The 17,073-nt window shown below is 43.6% G+C and overlaps 1 protein-coding gene across 8 annotated transcripts in view; it reads right to left on the reverse strand.

The window, feature by feature from the left end:
• DOCK7 (dedicator of cytokinesis 7) overlaps positions 1 to 17,073 on the reverse strand; it is a 99,400-nt gene that overhangs the window by 3,782 nt on the left and 78,545 nt on the right. For 2 of the 8 annotated variants that reach the window (XM_035564357.2, XM_035564353.2), the window contains 13 exons: positions 15,128 to 15,224; positions 14,519 to 14,653; positions 13,662 to 13,814; positions 12,745 to 12,903; positions 12,381 to 12,481; positions 11,178 to 11,370; positions 10,476 to 10,619; positions 9,381 to 9,512; positions 8,326 to 8,340; positions 3,419 to 3,544; positions 2,344 to 2,433; positions 1,399 to 1,635; positions 459 to 602 (listed from right to left, as the gene is read on the reverse strand). In XM_035564357.2, the coding sequence (XP_035420250.1) occupies positions 459 to 602; positions 1,399 to 1,635; positions 2,344 to 2,433; positions 3,419 to 3,544; positions 8,326 to 8,340; positions 9,381 to 9,512; positions 10,476 to 10,619; positions 11,178 to 11,370; positions 12,381 to 12,481; positions 12,745 to 12,903; positions 13,662 to 13,814; positions 14,519 to 14,653; positions 15,128 to 15,224 (1,726 nt within the window). Of the gene's footprint in view, positions 1 to 458; positions 603 to 1,398; positions 1,636 to 2,343; positions 2,434 to 3,418; positions 3,554 to 8,325; positions 8,341 to 9,374; positions 9,513 to 10,475; positions 10,620 to 11,177; positions 11,371 to 12,380; positions 12,482 to 12,744; positions 12,904 to 13,661; positions 13,815 to 14,518; positions 14,654 to 15,127; positions 15,225 to 17,073 lie in introns of all 8 variants that reach the window. The other 6 variants (XM_035564354.1, XM_035564358.2, XM_050712194.1 and 3 more) reach the window with 3 other exon arrangements.

Below are 17,073 nucleotides of genomic sequence, written 5' to 3' on the forward strand. Positions count from 1 at the left end.
ATTCCCTCAGCTTTTCCTCAATATTTCTCCACTCCAGCTTTGCTTTCCACTTTGTTCAAAAACCACAGCAGGACACGATCTTAGTTCCACCCACCAGAGCCTGGCTAACTGAAGGTAAAGCAATAAAACTTCCTTTTTTATTTTTTATGTTTTAAACAAAGGAAGGAGAAGCAGGCAGAAATGACTGAGGGTGCTAGGAAGGAGCAGGTAACTGAGGGAGAAGGACTCTCTCTACTCAGGCATTTTCCAGGTCTAACTGTGTTTTCAGGACTCTTACTCAAATTGTAAAGTTGCTGAGAACAGCTGGTCTAGACCCACCAGTAACCTTAAACACATCCCACAGACTGAATGGGAAAAAACCCACACAAGGTAATTTAGAAATAAGGCCCAATGCTGCCCATCCACTGAACCGAGTGATACGCACCACCCCAGCGTCTCCAATCAAAAAGGATTCTCACCTGATTTACTGTGGTACCTACTGATCCTTGTAGCACCATCTGCAGCATCTTTGGGTCTGCGGGGTCTTGGTGAGTTGCAAAAGCTAATTCCTGTGTTTTCTTCTGCATGTCCTCTATGGCAACTTCAATAGGCGTCAAAATGATCTAGGCAAGAAGACAAAATACGGGATGCTTGTTATGGCTGAGACTGTCAGGCAGACAGACGTTCAGAAATGCTTTGGGATGGCACACTGACGTGGTAGAGGACACCAACAGGACAGATATCCTGGAGAGAAGCACTCTAGAAACAGCATCCCCTCAATCGTAAGTTAGGAACATCCAGAAAAAGTTCGATTTTTAAATGTGTTTCTACATCTGAGTACTCAAAAGCTTTCTGAGATTGCTCCTGAGAGGGCAGGCTGCAGTGTCCCTTAGTGCTCTACCAAATACCCGGGGCTACAGTACTGTGTCAGTGCCCAAACACCTGCATGCTCCCCACCTTGCATGGAAATGAATTTTTAATTGTGTCTGCATACACTGGTGAAAGAGGCAGTAGGACATGCTGCATCTGTACGTTGGTCCGAGTTTGGTTTAAGTTGAATAGGAACAGGAAGCAGTTCAGTAGGAATGAGCCAGTCTTAAAATCAAAATGAAAGGATGTGACACTAGTCCTTGAAGTGAACAGCCAGAGTAGCTCAGGACAGCACTGCCTGCTCTTGCCCTGTGTGAAATTTATGCATCTTCAGCAGAGAAGGGAAAGGTAGGCTAATGATGGCCTGAGGGTGCACCTGCATTGGTGTGACAGTGTGAAGGGATGTGGCCGTGGTGTTAAACTAAACGTACAAGGGTACATTATGCAAGAGTTTCAGCAACATCCACTTCCCTTAGTCTTGTATAATATTTCCCTTCAGACTGAGGAAACCCCTGGGGACGTCTGCCGTGCAGAGAGCGCGAGACTCACCTCCTCTTTGTGGATGACGTTTATCCTGGTCTTAATGTACGGGAAGGCGTGGGACGTCGTCAGGATTGTTTTGCGCTTGAACTGCTCGTGTAGATCCCCATGAGCTCGGCCGTCCAGCGTGAAGGGCGTGCAGTACATGAAACGCCGCAAGTTGTAGTTTTTGTCGAAGTAAGTTATTCTGTCCTTCATCTCGTACGTGTCAAAGTAAGGCTCCACGTAGGTTATCTGGATGTAGGCCTGCAGGAAGGAACCCAGGTGTGCGCAGTCAAGTACAGTGCCTCAGGAGGCCACACAGATGAGATGATTTCTGCTCCTTCCTTTCTAGTAGCGCAATAACCCAGCTGGCTTTAACTCCTTCCTCTGAAGAACTAGGACTGTTCTTTGTCTTTACTCCAAAAAATCACACATTATGTTGATGGCGAATAGGGGTGCCTGGTAGCAGCTCAGCACTTTCTGGACCAGATACAGAACACTGCCCCTCTCCCCTCAAGTGTTTCCTTCTTTTCTTTGCAGATAATGCTTTTCCCTAAACTGAAAGCTTGTTTCCTAGGCATGTTCCTGTTATTTTTGCTATGCTTAAAGGACATAGCACAAGAATGACAAAACGCTACAGCTGCAAAAAAGCCAGAGGCCATTGAATGGAAAACTCCCTTCCTTCCTTGCATTTAGCAGAGATTACTGAGAAAGGCGAATGCAGCCTGAGTCTGTGCTGTCCCTTTGTCTCTTAACCTTCCCTTCCCACCTTCCCAAAGGAAACAGCTAATCCTGCACTCCTTTGCTGGGATGATTTTCCCCAACTCTGTCCCCGAGCAGCCACGAGATGCTCTCTAGCTCTATACGTGGATTCCATTGCCTACTTGGTGGAATTCAGGGCAGGATTGGGCCCGTTACATTTTTGTACATTCAGGACCCGTTATACTGCTACACCTCTGCTTGTATTCTTACCTTGTTAGGATCTAGTTTACATTTGTCCACAGGGTTTGAGTCCTTAATCACTTCAAGCACATCTTCACCAAACCGTTCTCCATAAAAACCCTACAATCGACAGCAAATACATTGAAAGAGAACATCAAATGTGGTCATCAAAGATGGAGGCTGGGGAGACAAAGGCACATTCAGGAGAGGTGAAGCCCAAAATGCCTTCAACAGAAGCTGTGCCAGAACTGAATGGGATCTGCTGAACCTAGGAGAATTAAATCAATCACATTCCAGGGGCAACAGGAAAAAAACAAGCCCAACGCCCTGGAAGCCAGGAGAACTCGGGAGCCTTCCAACTGCACACACACACACTGCATGGCTTTTAACAAGCCTCTGAGCTGGCTGTGTGTCTGGGAGCTCAACTGAAAACCGGGGTCAATACAGGATCTGCGTGGAAATCAGGTGCCACATCACAGCGTGGCTTTGCTGGCCTGGATGAACGGCCAGATCTGAGCTCAGTTTCATGTGCTCAGACCTCAAATAACATCGCTGCTCTCAGTGCCACGTGAGAGCAACTGAGCTGTGAGCAACAACAGGACGTCAGAGCTAGTCTAGCAAATAACACAGGGCCGGGTCTGAGGAACACGCTGCATGGCACAGCCCTGAGCAGTGCTGCTGAACTCTCTGCATCTTCCAGAGGGGATGGCCTCATCTGTGCACAGTGCTGCCGGGAAGTCTCTGACCCAAGACATTGGCTAGGCACACGTAGGTTGGCACCGAACCAGACTAACAACCACACAGTACAGACAGATGATCCCTGGGTGGTGCCTGGAAACACACCCAAGCTCCAGTTAGATTCATCAGAGTTGCCTTTGCGTGTTCATGGCTGAAATAAACTTCAGAGACCTGAGATACCCCAATTTTGGGGGCTCTGAAATTCAGACTCCTTCAAGGGCACAGTCTCTAGGAGCAGAGAAACATGATGTGGAGGTAAGAAACCTGGTGGTCCTGTGCTTTGGGAACACAGCTCTTAAATGACTGATGGAAAACAGTAAAAGTGCAATTCACAGACAGAATTTGAGGTTAGCCACAAACATCTCACCTCCAGCCTATGGGAAATCTCAGCCAACTTTGTTATCGCCGGCTCCTTGTAAACAAACTCTTGTTCATCCAGGTCTCCAAACTTAGTTCCATAAAAACCAACGCGGAAGTAGGTGCCAAACATCCTCTTTCCATCCTAGGTTTGGAGAAACAAAAGGTTATTTCAGTGTGGAGACGAGCATACCCCAAGTATGGCTGCAGACGAGCTCCGGATTTTATGCAAAACCAAAATGAAATTAAACAAAAAAAAAAGAAAAATAGAAAGGAAGAAGGAAAAGAAAAACACACCTGGAACTCAGCATGAATGCATTTAGCAGCAAATGCCACGATGAAATTATGAACTAACATGAGATTTATGGATCGGTTATGACCATCAGCCCAACCCTGCAATGACTTTTCCTACCCCAGGAAGAGCCTGGGGCTGTTGGACATCTCTGAGGAACGAAGGCGAGTTCCTTTGCTTGGGTCATTATTTCAGGCTCTCCAGCCTCTGCAGAGGCCCCTTACCCTGGTCCGTAGCTGCTGACTGCCTGCAGCACGCGGGGAGGATGCTGCACACAAACACCCCTGGCAATCACCCGCACCGAGCCCCCGTGATCCGTGCTCGAGTCATTGCAGGATTGGGCCGATGTCAGCGCCCAGCTCACTCACACACACACACCAGGTGCTGTTTGGGCAGCACGTCGACCGAAGGTGTTGCAGTCTTGTCTAGGAACTAATTTCTAAAATGGAGGGCCAAAGTCACTGCTGCTGAAAGCAGATGCAATTCACTGCGTCATGTACCTGCTTCCTTTTGAGCCAGTGGTGAGTTTGGCCCAGAAATGCAACGAAAGAAGAGAAACAGAAAGATTTGTGCTGGAAAGTAACAAAGAAAAATCCGATTAAGAGAAAGAGGAAAAATGCTTTATAACTAAACCACACCTCTGCTTTTGTTAAACAGGTCACTCCGCATGCACAAACCAGAAATGCCTTTCAGCGAGAAACTCTGAAATGTTCACCTTTACTCTCGTGACAAAGAGTGATGCAGAGCGTAGTGCTCACTGCTCCTGGCTTGGGGTTACTGTTAGGTTCAAAACAGCACCTACACGTGTCCTGGCTGCTGTGTATGATTTTTATTTGGTATTTTGCTATGGCAACACTGAGCTCTTGTGTTGATGGTGAACATGATCTACAGAAGGCTAAAAGGGCAAATAAACCAAACTAAAAATAAAAAAAAAATCTCAGGAAAACTCCAGAAACTGGAAAAATCATAGTAAGCCACTGGCCTGAAGGACACACTGTTATTTTTCATTATTCTTCATTATATTTTCATTGTTCTTCAGTGCCCTGCCTCCAGACCCGCATGGCAATGACCAGCCTTCTGAACCCTTCGTTTACTTAGCACTACCTTTCCAAAGCCACATTTTTGGACAATACTATGCTAAAATCCCTCCCTGTTGCTACTTTTTACAATTCAATCTCAGTGCTGTAAGGCAGAAGATTGTGATCTTCCAGGTTATGAAGCATTTGCAGAACCCACTTCCTACGAGGTATCGGCCACATGGACTTTTGCACACACAACGTTTTGTTACAGCCAGTGTACATTTGTGTTGCTATAAAAATAACAACGAGGGGGGAGGAAAATGCTATTATCAACATCAATAAGGAGTTCTGGTACTAAAATGGTACTAAACGCATAAAATAAGAGTAATGTGGCCTTGTCCAAGGAGCAGCTGGGAAGCCTGGTGAGATCCAGATCCCAGTACACGTACGTGTTTCATCGTCATTAACACCAGCTGTACTGGCTTTTCCTTCTCAACCCATTTGCTGACATTCAGGTAGCATAAGCATGCCAGGGAGAAAAGCCAGCAGTGAGGAGCCCTGGTTAGCTCCGGATGTGACAGAATCATCTCCCCACCAAGCCATGATCCATCAGCCATTAACGTACGTGAGCTGAGCAGTGACCGCTCCCAGCAAGCTAAACCATCAAATCCTTTCCACTCCCTGAGGCTCTGTGAGAGTGTCTTTCGAGCTAAAGAAGGGTCTGTGGTGGGAGGTACAACGGAGAAATGCCTCCAGCGTGAACGTCAGGTGCCTGGGGAGAAACCAAGCAGCCCTGGGCCAACACCACAACTTCTGCTTTCCTCACCTACCAGCTTTCTGCAACAGCGGGCAGGGTTGGCTTGGCTAACTCCTTCCCCTGCTTCCTTGCCCCAGGTAATTTCCCAGTCTGTGGCCGAGCCTGGGGACCTGCACTTGAAACACACTTCTCAGGGTGAGCGAAGGCCCACGGGCTATCCCTGCCTCGCAGACACATTCAGGAGCTGGGAGCTGCCTGAGGTGAGGGGAGCTCCACTTCTTGCCTGGAGTTAGGGATGGGATGGCTCTGCAATCCTCACCAGCAGCTTGTCTTTGAAATTTAGCCAATTAGTCTCTGTAATCACAGTACTGAAATCAAAACTGGTCACCTAAATATACTCCATGGTCTTGTTTCTGAAAAGAGCTAAAAATGCAGATATGAGGGAGAAAATATTAAAAGCATTTTATTTCCTATTATTTTTTTTGAAAAATAATAGGTCTTTGGGAGGAGAAGAGAATGAAGGTGAACACTGAATAGCCATTACAGAACTGGCAGAGCAGAAAACAGCCACCATGATATATGAAGGTTCATGATTTGTTATTATGCATGGTAAATACCTTTCAAAATTGCTGGGAATAAAGTTTTAGAGCTATCTCTTGCATACACACAAGAAGCTTTGCCAACAAAATTTGGAAAATCGGACCCAAGAGTTATCATCCGCTTTCTCCACCAAGACCACCACAACAGCAGTTGCCAGGGGGCAGAACCAGCCTGAAGTATGTATGAAGGAAAGCAACCCCTTCCTTCATACACACTGTGCAGAATGCACCATCCAGCCACCTGCACCAAACCAAGTATTATATTTTCTTGCTCAATTTTAACCCAAGGTCCTTTGCAGTGTTGCCAACTATTGCAAATCTTTCAATATTGATTTTTTTTTTAATACCACTCCTGGAGTCCTGCAATTGAAGGCAACCTCACTGTGCATATTTTAAAAACACACATTTTTGAATTCTCATGGCAAAGCATGAAAAGCTTTTACCTCAGAATTTCCCTAATTATGAAGTAAACAAAAAGAATTCAACATTTATTAAACAAAAACCCACCACTTGGTATTGTGAAGCAGGTCTCAGAATTGCATTGGTGTCAGACTCAGGACACGGGCTTGTAGTTGGCAATACTGCTTTTCCCGTGACACAAGGGGTGAATCCTGCTGTTGGCATAGCTTGTTGGTAAAATTAAATTGGGATTTTCACAGAGTAAAACAAAAAACAAAAAGCGGGCGGGGGGGGGAGAAAGTAAAAAAAAAAAAAAATTCCACAAGTAGGAACTTACCACAACAGACAATAGTAAGAGTGGGGAGGAGGGTCAGCAACCAGGGCGATAGAGGAGAAAACAGAAAGTATTTAATTAGGGAAATTCCAAAAAACAAACAAGCAGCAAATTGGCAGCAAATAAATTTTAAAACAAAAAAAAAGGGTGAGCATCAATTAAGGAATTTAAAAATAAGGGAAAAGGAAAACACATGCAACAAATCTGGAAGCTACAAAGCACAAAGATCAGAAATGTGGCAATGAAAGAGCACGATGACAGACGAGAACATAAACCATGGGTGTCTTTTACCATGCAATAAAACATGACTGAGTGATGTTAGAATCATAACCAATGACAGGATTTTCTTCAGGGGTCGATTTAGGGGCAGACTAATCAAAAAAGATGCTCACAGGCCTCCACGTTCGTCGGGTATTGAACGTGTGTCATTTTCATTCCTACAACACGTACTGCGGTTTGCTGTGTCACTTCACTTGCTGGGACCTCTCACAGGAATAAGCAAACAATTTACAGGACCAGCCCTTAAGTGCTGGGGGTTAATTTAAGCTACTGCTAGGCCAAAATTCAACAACTGTCATTCGGACATCATCAGCCCAAATGATTTATGTCACACAATGCAACAGAACTTTGATCTTGGCCCCAGTTCAGGAAGTGTGGTCTTAAATGCTCTCCTGTGTTGGAAGCGTGGAGTGAGATGGCTCCTACTGAGTCGCCCGATTTGCAGAAAATAAGAGATTAACTGGGCAGCTGAAGTCTATGCAAATAATGTATCATCATATTCACAAAACGTTCAAAATATCTACTAGGACTTCTCAACACTCATGTACCAACTGTGTCAACTGGACTAGGGCCTGATTTACTAGACTCGCTGTGCAGGGTGCAACTTCAGACAAAGATGACTGCTTTGCTTATATTTTTAATCCAACGTGTGGTTCTCATGGTGTATGTTGTAGAAATGTGAACAAACAGCCTCTACAAAAATGAAAGCAGCAAAACTGACTCCAGTTAACACAACCAAGCTATTTTACTGCCAGAAAAAAGCTACATAACAAATTGATTGTTCTTAAATGAATAGAATGAAGGCGCCTATTGTCTGGGATACGATTTGCACATGCAATAAACCAGTTTTGTTTTTTAGTACCTCTGAGCATAATTGCTTAAATCGACCCCTGTGGATGGGGTGAAAATATGGTATGAAGGGATGATATTCTGTGTCAATGCTGATGAAAAGAAATATAACGAATTATAAAAACAAACTAGTGATGATACAGTGGCTCATTCACCAAAGAACCTCATTAGTGGAACACATCAGCATCCATGCACTACCTACAGCTTCTTATGAAGAATTTCCTACTACAACCACAATTGGTTTATTGGTATTTCTTTGGTTAATGAATTCAGTTTTAACAGCAGACAGCAACAGAAATACCCACAACTAGCACATGTGGGCAAGCATTGGCGTGAGTCATCTGATAAATCTATTAGTGTTCTTTACTAACTAAAATGGAGTTACCTACCTCCCAGCCAGTACTCTGTGTAATAAAAAGTAAAAAGCGCATGTCACAGAAACCAAAAAAAAAGTTTCAAAGGCCAAAACATGACCATCAATATAAGGTATTGTAAACCTGAAATGGTTTCATTTAAAGACATCATGCAACAAAACAACCTCTTCTGGCCCAGAATGACACTCAATGATTGTCCTTCATTTGTTCATTTAACCTTACAAATCCAGCAATGTCAGAACATGGAGAAAACAACCAGACACTCAGCTGCTGTAGACCTGGTGGATTCTACGAAATTGATGCATTGATCTTCACCTATTGAGGCGCTGATGTTAGCATAAGGGTAACCACACCAACAGACAACAGTGACCCAGCAGTTCACAACCAGAAAGCTGGTTGGGGTGGGGGACTCAGAGTTGCACTGGCATGTCCTGGAGGAGGGTCTGCTGAGCACCTGCCCGCCTGCAAGAAAGGCATGCACCCAACAGGCCTCTCCTAGAAGGTAACACGTGCTTCTAGAAAGTTGCCATGTGCTCTCATCTCCTGCTTAGCTGAGGTCTGTTGAGCTTTGTGCGAGTTAATAATGTCTGACATCTCTCATCAAATACTCAGCACTTAAGCTGGTGGGTTTTGTACTGTCTAACTTTAGAAAGGTTCCTTCAGCAGCTTAGTCACCATTTGAACAGACAGATAAAAACCCAACATTTCTCAGTGTTACCTACCAGGCTAAAGGTAAAATACAATTTTTAATTATTTTTTTTTCCAGAAATACAGCATGCAAAACACATTTTAAAATAATATCTGAAAGGATAAACTGACAGATGATTGGAATTTTTAACTCTTGGATATTTCTGAAGTTACAATAAAAGTAGGTATTTTATGTTCTCTCACGCTTCTCAAGTTAAATGTACAGAGGGAGAAAAATCCCTTGTATTTACTGTGGATCACCATTTGACAGTTCTTGTGTAATCTGATTAAAATGTTTTTTCCTTGATAGGTAGTTTTTATTTGAACTAAGCATTTGAAATTTCTTTGCAATTCACATTACAGTGGAAAGTTCAAACCATTACCTGGTGAACAATCTTGCTGAATGCCTCTTGGAGTTTACCATGAATAGTAGATAGCTTCTTGGCATCTCTGTTAGCTTCATGAATAGGAATAAGGACTTTGTAAACCTCATTAACTGCTTCATACATGCCAGCCTACAAAAATAACGTCCATCAGATTCCTCCAGCAATTCAACAGCAAGAGTGAAACATACTCCCAGCATTTACATGGCAAGATTGCAAAGGCGACTTGCATACCAAAAGGCACTGTGATGTAATCAGTACCTTTTCTTAAAATATATCCATCCATACATGGAATAAAATCCCCAGTTGCCTTAGGAATTAAGTCTGCATTACACATTGCTACTAGTAAATGAGATTATTGAAAGAAATAAAATTGGGTTATTTTGGTTGGATATATGCACAAGAGCACAAGCTAAACAGGATTCTAACCACATCTATGGAAATTGAATATGGAAGCTTAAGTGCACAACACAGCTCATTCTGTTTAGTGCATCTTTAACCTAAGGGACTTCTACATCCACTTTTGGCACTCCATGAAATGGGCTTTGTGAAGTTTTGTTAGGATGTCTCTAGTGGAGGTGACTCATAAAAAAGAGACACTGCATCATAAAACTTAGCCTGCCCACAACATCAGTTCTGAGTCTTTGCTCTGGAGTTATAGCTGCTTGTACTTAAACCCACCGAATATTTGATATTGTGCTGTGGGAAATAACTCACTTGCTTTCATTCGTTTCAGATGGATACACTACCACTAGCTCATTAACACTGCTCACACAAAGCTCTCAGCCCACTCTCTTCGAATAGATGGAGAAACAGTATGGCCTTTCTCTGCTATTGTGAACTCCAAAATGGGCAGTGCTGAAGTGAGAGATGCTGGAAGCACACAAAGCCCTCTTTGGTTCCAGACTCCGTTCACTGCAGTTTACTTGAGAGGGCAAACTGAGCTGTCTTGAACAGCCAAAACTCCCAATGCTCCATGCGAATTAAACAGCTACAATAGAGCTATACAGCCTCATAGAGAAAACATTTTCCAGTATATTGCCCAGCAACATAAGATTGCTGAAGGAGACAGATAAAGAAATTAAAGTCGTCTACCATGGAGAAAGATGCTGCAGCCTGTTCCAGCAATCCCACCAGACCAGCTTCTGTAAAATACTTTCCAGAACAGATACCTTCTTCATCTGGTGATACAACATCATCAGAAACTGCTGACTCTTCCAAAACATTAGAAGATATGTTCTAAGGAGAAATAATGTAGATAAAATATTTAACTCAATTTAAATAACGATCAATACTTTGAAAGCCAGCTGATTTTCAATCAAATATGAGCTTCACGAGCATTTTATGTCATTTCCTTCTGAACCAAATCAGCAGGGCGTTTCAGCACATGCTAAAGCTGATTGTACTGGACCACCTACATGCTCAAAGCTCAGTATGTGCTTGTTTGCTCTGCTCAGTGATGCCTTGCCTAATGGTAGTAGTCACGAGAACCAACTGCATAAGTTACTTCAGAACAATTGCACCCACTACAAAGGCTGGACTAAACAGAGGGTAAAAAAAGACAACTTATATGGAGAAATAAAAAGAACTGGATTCATTCAGCCTACTCAGTGGAACCAAGACAGCCTTTAAGCATAAAAAAAAGATTTTCAGAACTTGCTGTAATGCATTCTCCCCAAAATAAACCGAGTAAGTGCAGCATGAGTATCTAGGCACAGCAGTATCTGGCATATAGGAGATACTCCATCCTACCAGCAATGACAGAACCTAAAAATACAAAAACAGGACAACTCCTACCTGAAACGTAACACACCCTACAGGGAGGTATTTCCGGTCTTCAAGCATGCTTAGGTATTCAGCCACCAAGGCTGCGGAGTGGACTAAGCACTGGGCTGACTCTGCATGATTGCTCCTCTCTGAGTGCTTTCCAGCCATGTTCTGCAACCAGGTCAAGCGCAGGTCAGGGGAATTCTGATAGCCCTTTGCAATCCTAATTAAAAAAAAAAAAAAAAAAAAAAAAAAAAGTGAGAGAAAAAAGACAAAAAAAAAAAAGCCCTTTGCAATTAGTATTTAGTTGCTTCTGCTTAAATACCAATCATCCTCAGTGCTAGGCTACCTGGAAATATATGAGATAGTAAGCTGTGTAGATGGAAATTACCCTAAACTACTTCACAGATTTCTCAGCCAGTTACCGGTGGGCAAGTAACTGGAGCTACCTAGTGATGGCAAAATGCTTTTAAGGGTGACTGCTGAAACTCTCGGCCAAAATTCACATTTCACTTGGAGATCGGTAGCAAGCCAGAGGTGTGGGACTATTGGAGCAGACCTGCCAGGTTGCTTATGACAAAATCTCTGCCTTCTAAGAAACCTTCAGGACCATTTGTGCAGATGATGCCACACAATTTGGTGGCTGGATTCTTAGCATGGTTCTGGAATATATTTGCCTATGGAGACCATCACGTGTACCACCACTTTTCAGCCTTTTGTTCAAGTAGGTCCTGAGAGGTTCTTAAGTTTTTCCTGATGCAAGCAGTGAAAGATGTCTTTGCTCAGGTGGAAGACAAGATTGTGAGAAACTACTTAGGAATGGAAAATACCTTTATCTGCAATAAGCTCCACAAATGCCATACAAAACCAAAGAACATCACAGTGAAACACAACAGACAGGTGCACAGTTGTCCATGAGCACTGAGACCGGGAACTGCTGTGTAATTGCTCCAAACCATGCTTTGTAAGGGCTCAAATGAACAACATCTCAGTCCAAAACCAACAGCAATTAGCTGTGTTGATTTCAAGTGAAATGTGAGTCATGGCAAGCAATACAAAAAAGGTTTAAGTTCAAAGTAAAATAATTGATAACAGAACACGCATAATCAAGGTTCACAGCAATACAGCACTTGATGCTCTAAATAGAGAAGTGCTGTAGGTGCCAAGCTTTTTCAAATACCAGGTGAGTACTGACATCTACTGTCCCTACTGTGCAATTGTTATGAGCTCTACCTGTACATCAAGTCAATCAGCATTTCTGGATCTTCCTGATGTTCCTTCATTTTAACTGTGTCAGAGAGGATCATATGGAGGTTGAACACGAGATCTTGGACCTGTAAAAAATATATACTGCTGTAATGAACTGGCAATGGGAATCAAGCTACTTACTGCTATGTTGGTTCCAGAGTTGCTCTGAACCTTTGTGTGTTTACCTTGCTGTCAGAATTAATCAAGGACCTGGGTTTTATGTACTCAGGTCATTAAAAAAAATGTACCTCCTTCTGGGAATACATGCAAATTCCAGCTGTAGAACAAGAAGTTTAAGACCAGCCTGCTAATGAACTACATGCCGCTTCTCTTGCGGTATTTCTTTTACCTGATCAGGAAACGTTGTCTCCCTGAGTTCCAGATCTTCTTCAGCATACGTCAAAATAGTCTTCAGGGAACGTCGCAGAAATTCCTCATTGAAATTCTGGGATGTCCCCACCAGGGATGAGAGGGACATGGTCACCTGCATTTTCACTCTGGCAAAGTTCTGCAACAGAGAAATTGTTAGTGTATTTTAAAAACCTGGAGATACCACAACGGTCTGCTGCAACATGAGTACTGTGGGCACCGTACCCTCCTACTGACACACACCCAATGCAAAAAAGAAAACTTTTTTTGTGAAAAGGGCTGTCTTAGAGTAGTGATTAAATTAAATTTCTGGTGCTATTAACTTCATAATCTGATGACAGCTTCATTTATTTCCAGGAGAAGGTTGTTCAAGTTTTGTTTTTCCATCCTTCTCCCTCTTCTCTCAAGCACCCTGAACATGATGATGTTCAAACCCCTCTCATGAACACAGTCTTCATTCCAGACACTTGCTTTTTGGTTGATCTAGCCTAAAACCTGGTGTTACTGTGAACTCACTGCTACCTATCCCTGGGCCCAGAAGGAGTGAGTCCCTCCAGCTCTGCTGCTCAGCACAGGGGACTGTAATCAAAGCGTGCACGGGGGAACCCTTTGTGATACACAGCTACATGGGTGCTTGCAAGACACCAACTGGAAGAGTTAAGGCTGAGAATTTTCTTGACACTTTGAAGCACACATGGGTTAGTCAAAACAAGATCTGATTAGAGGTTACCAACATCTGAGTAAAAACAAAATCCCAGTATTTCTAACTCATTTTCATGCTTGTCTAGATGATAAGCTCTCCAACAGCCTTTCTTTCACATGAATACACAGTGATCCACCCAGCAGCCCCAACCAGTTTACATGTAATAACCTAACAAAGGGTGGCGGGATACTCACATTCCCAATCTCAAAGTTTTGTCTCATCAAAAGGTAAAGCGAGGCGCTCGCGTGCGACCGTATTGTGCTGATGCTGCTGCTACAGTGTCTCAGGAGCCTCAGGCACAGATCTGCACACTGCTCAGTCTCTTCTTCAAACAGCAGCTCAGGGAACTGGAAAAACAGCACATGAGAAAACTACTGCCAGGACAGACAGAAACAAACACTTGTACAAAACTGCCACGGTGATCCTCAGCAGTGAGCATACACCAGCATTACATGAAGTCCAATATCCTCTAGTTTGAGGGGAACTGTGCTAATTTGAGTCACTTCACTTTTACAGTTAGACAAAAGCAGAGTCTCTGGCAGCACAGGAAGACGAATAATTTTATATACCGCCCCAAACACTGTGCTCCACCCTTGGACTGATTTACATCAATTCCAAAAACTCAGGCTTAAAACTTTGAGCTATTCCCAGTGTATCTACAGAAACAGATAAATTGTTTAAACTATGGTCCCAATAAAAAAATAAATGATCAATTCTAAGTGAGAGTCATCCTTAATTCCACCTGTTCTTTGTGCTGCCTACTGGCCAAGTACCTCTGTCCACTTATAGCTTGCCAGCAAGAACCTACAGCACACTCAGCCTTTGTGAACTGCACCTCTGTGCACAGCCATCAAATGCAAAGTGCAAAGATATAGGCACCGACCACGAAAACCATTCAGGTTTTATCCACCTCTAGACCCCATTTCCTGAAAATTAGTACTGCACAACACAATAAATGTTTGATGAAATGACACCAATGTAAAAGAAAAAAACAGCCCTGTCCTCCATCAGTAATGCTCTGGATACATTACAGCATCTGCAGAGAATTCACCTTTGAGACCAATGCCCTCTGTGTGGCGAAGCAGTGTTGGAGATAAAGTGCACTTTGGTTGCAGGCCATGCTATGCAGAAGCACCTTCAGAACTCCACCCAGGATACTCTCTTTGGATTCTGTCACAGAAACAGTCTGCAGACAAAAGTAAATCAAGAGTCATATGAGCAAAAGCAAGCCTCCTGACGGGGCAGTAAGAACTCTGCCAAGAAAAAAAAAGGCATAGAGAAATTACTCACTTAGCTGGGCCTGCGTAACAGGCACATTTCTGAATCAAACCCAGATGATGAAAACCTGACCCATGAGCTGAAGCTTGGGAATGATGGTGCTTTCCATCCAGTGAGGCTCTGACCCTTTGGGACCTTGCTATACTAGAGGGAAAGAAAGTAGCTATCCTCTAGGGGGGTGGTTCAGATGCAGGGTGCAACCTTGGGATTCCTGGAAAAGCCATGAAACTGGGATGAAACCCTGCCTGCACCGGTGCAATGGACTTGAACAGTTCTGACATCGTTCAGTCAATTAGAGTGGCAGGAAGGTTTTGTTTAACGAACTGCTGCCTGGCCAGGTGATCGTAATGCTCTTACATCTCTATTTTCTTATCATCCTTACCTGCACAACTATCTCTAGCGTATCCAAAATAATTAGATTTGCTTCCGTTGCAAGATTTCCATCAATAAGTGCTTCATGTTCTATCTCTGCCCGGGATCTATTCAGAGAAAAGAAAGCAATAAAATTACTTCCTGTTTAAGAAATAAACCTGCATGTTCCCCTTTCAAATATATTTTCTCATTAGCAGGAAGCCCCTGGTTACAATGCATATGTTTATACTGGACAACACTACAAGGATATTTTATGCGCCCATTAAGAGGACAGGAAGAAGGACTTGCTTTTTTACATTTACAAACTTACACATGATTTACGTTCATCATGCTCAGCAGAGATCACACTACTTTCTGACACTTGATTGCTCTCCCAGGAACACAACAACAATTTAGAATCGAAGTCCAACTCAAAACTGGTTTAGTAGCATTGTAAGGCATGCAACGGCACAACCAGGGACAGAACGTATGGGTTCACGTTAAAGGCTATGGACACAAGGTGGTGCTACACGAGCTGGTATTTATGCACTGTTGATCCCAGCAGCTAAACTGCTTGTAGTACAGAGTGCATACTGTGAAGGTGTGATCTTTGTTTTTTTATGCTACATTATGTTACAGTTTTTGAAGAATATCTTCCCCTCCAAGAACAAAAAAAAATACACAGTTTTGCTGTTAAATTACAGGCACTCACTTTTCTCAAAAGGCTTATGAAGTTCATACACCAACTCACACCAAGGGTCCCAGGAATTCAGCAGGAATCTCCTAATTTCAGTGACAAGAGCTGCATTTGGCAAGGACCCAGCAGTGTATTTACAGAGCCCAACGACAGCTCGCCCTACGCAGGTGCCATCTGACAGACTCACGCCAGGCCAAATAACGCTGGGGGTGTGACCCATGAGAACTGACAAAATCCTAGCAGAATACACACTAAAGACTCAGCTGATTCAGCTGAAAGTGTTCCTGGAACTGGCATTGCAGCAACCCTGCCCCGCACTGCTTCCTCTGGGAGCTGGGCCATACACTCATTATCTGCTCTTCAGACTCCAGAATATGAAGGCTTGGGGCATGGCCCTATATAAAACTGTACCGCCTGCATAAAACAATACCACCTGCAATTAGCTGTGCACAATTTCTCACTGTGAAACAGGTCTTGCTTGGCATATCTCAAAGGGTCAGGCTAGACCTATGCATGCAAGGCACACCTGCAGTGCCACGGCTACCGGGGGAGTTGGGTGTGATGGCTCTAGGCTCACACTGAGCAAGCATGGGTTACAAAGCAGGTTTCCAGAGTTATCTGAGCAGATTCTTCTTAGGGGCGAGATACCATCCTTTAATCGTTGTGGCATTCCACAGCTGTTTAACATGACGTCCTTCTGGGAAGAGGAGAGGGGCTCAGACCCAGTGCCAGCAACTGGTGACTTCTGCAGGCCAAATTTTACTCCGGTACAACTCTGCCCACAGCTCTGGAGTTGTACCATGGTGGGATTTATACCTACGCCACTTCATCAGCAGGTTGAAACACACTGGTCGTTTGGCTTTTCCGATGCCTCAACCGGACTTGTTTTTTGTCTTGGACAAAAAGCCACTACTTGACGTAACAAGAGATTGTGCTCTTGTGTTGGACAAAGCAATTAGAAGCTGTGAAGATGTACTTTCAAATCCAGGAAGCATCATTCTGTCTTTGTGGATAAAATTTGGCCTGATCTCCACGCTGGCTCTGAGGACCCCGCTCCCCAGTTTCTTCAGAGCTTCCCTTGGGAAAGGATCCCTAGGATTGCATTCCTAGGACTAGGAACAATTCTTTTGCTGGGAGGATGGAGACTGAAGGTTGCAATTTGAGGAAACAGAAAACAAGCACAGCAAAGCTCAAACACAACTCCTGAGCCCTCCGGATTAAACCACATCAAGAGAGGGAATTTTAAAGGAAATGAGTGTAGTAAGCAGAAAGAGCTCATT

This window comes from Cygnus atratus, chromosome 8 (assembly GCF_013377495.2).
Source record: "Cygnus atratus isolate AKBS03 ecotype Queensland, Australia chromosome 8, CAtr_DNAZoo_HiC_assembly, whole genome shotgun sequence".
NCBI classification, from domain to species: domain Eukaryota; kingdom Metazoa; phylum Chordata; class Aves; order Anseriformes; family Anatidae; genus Cygnus; species Cygnus atratus.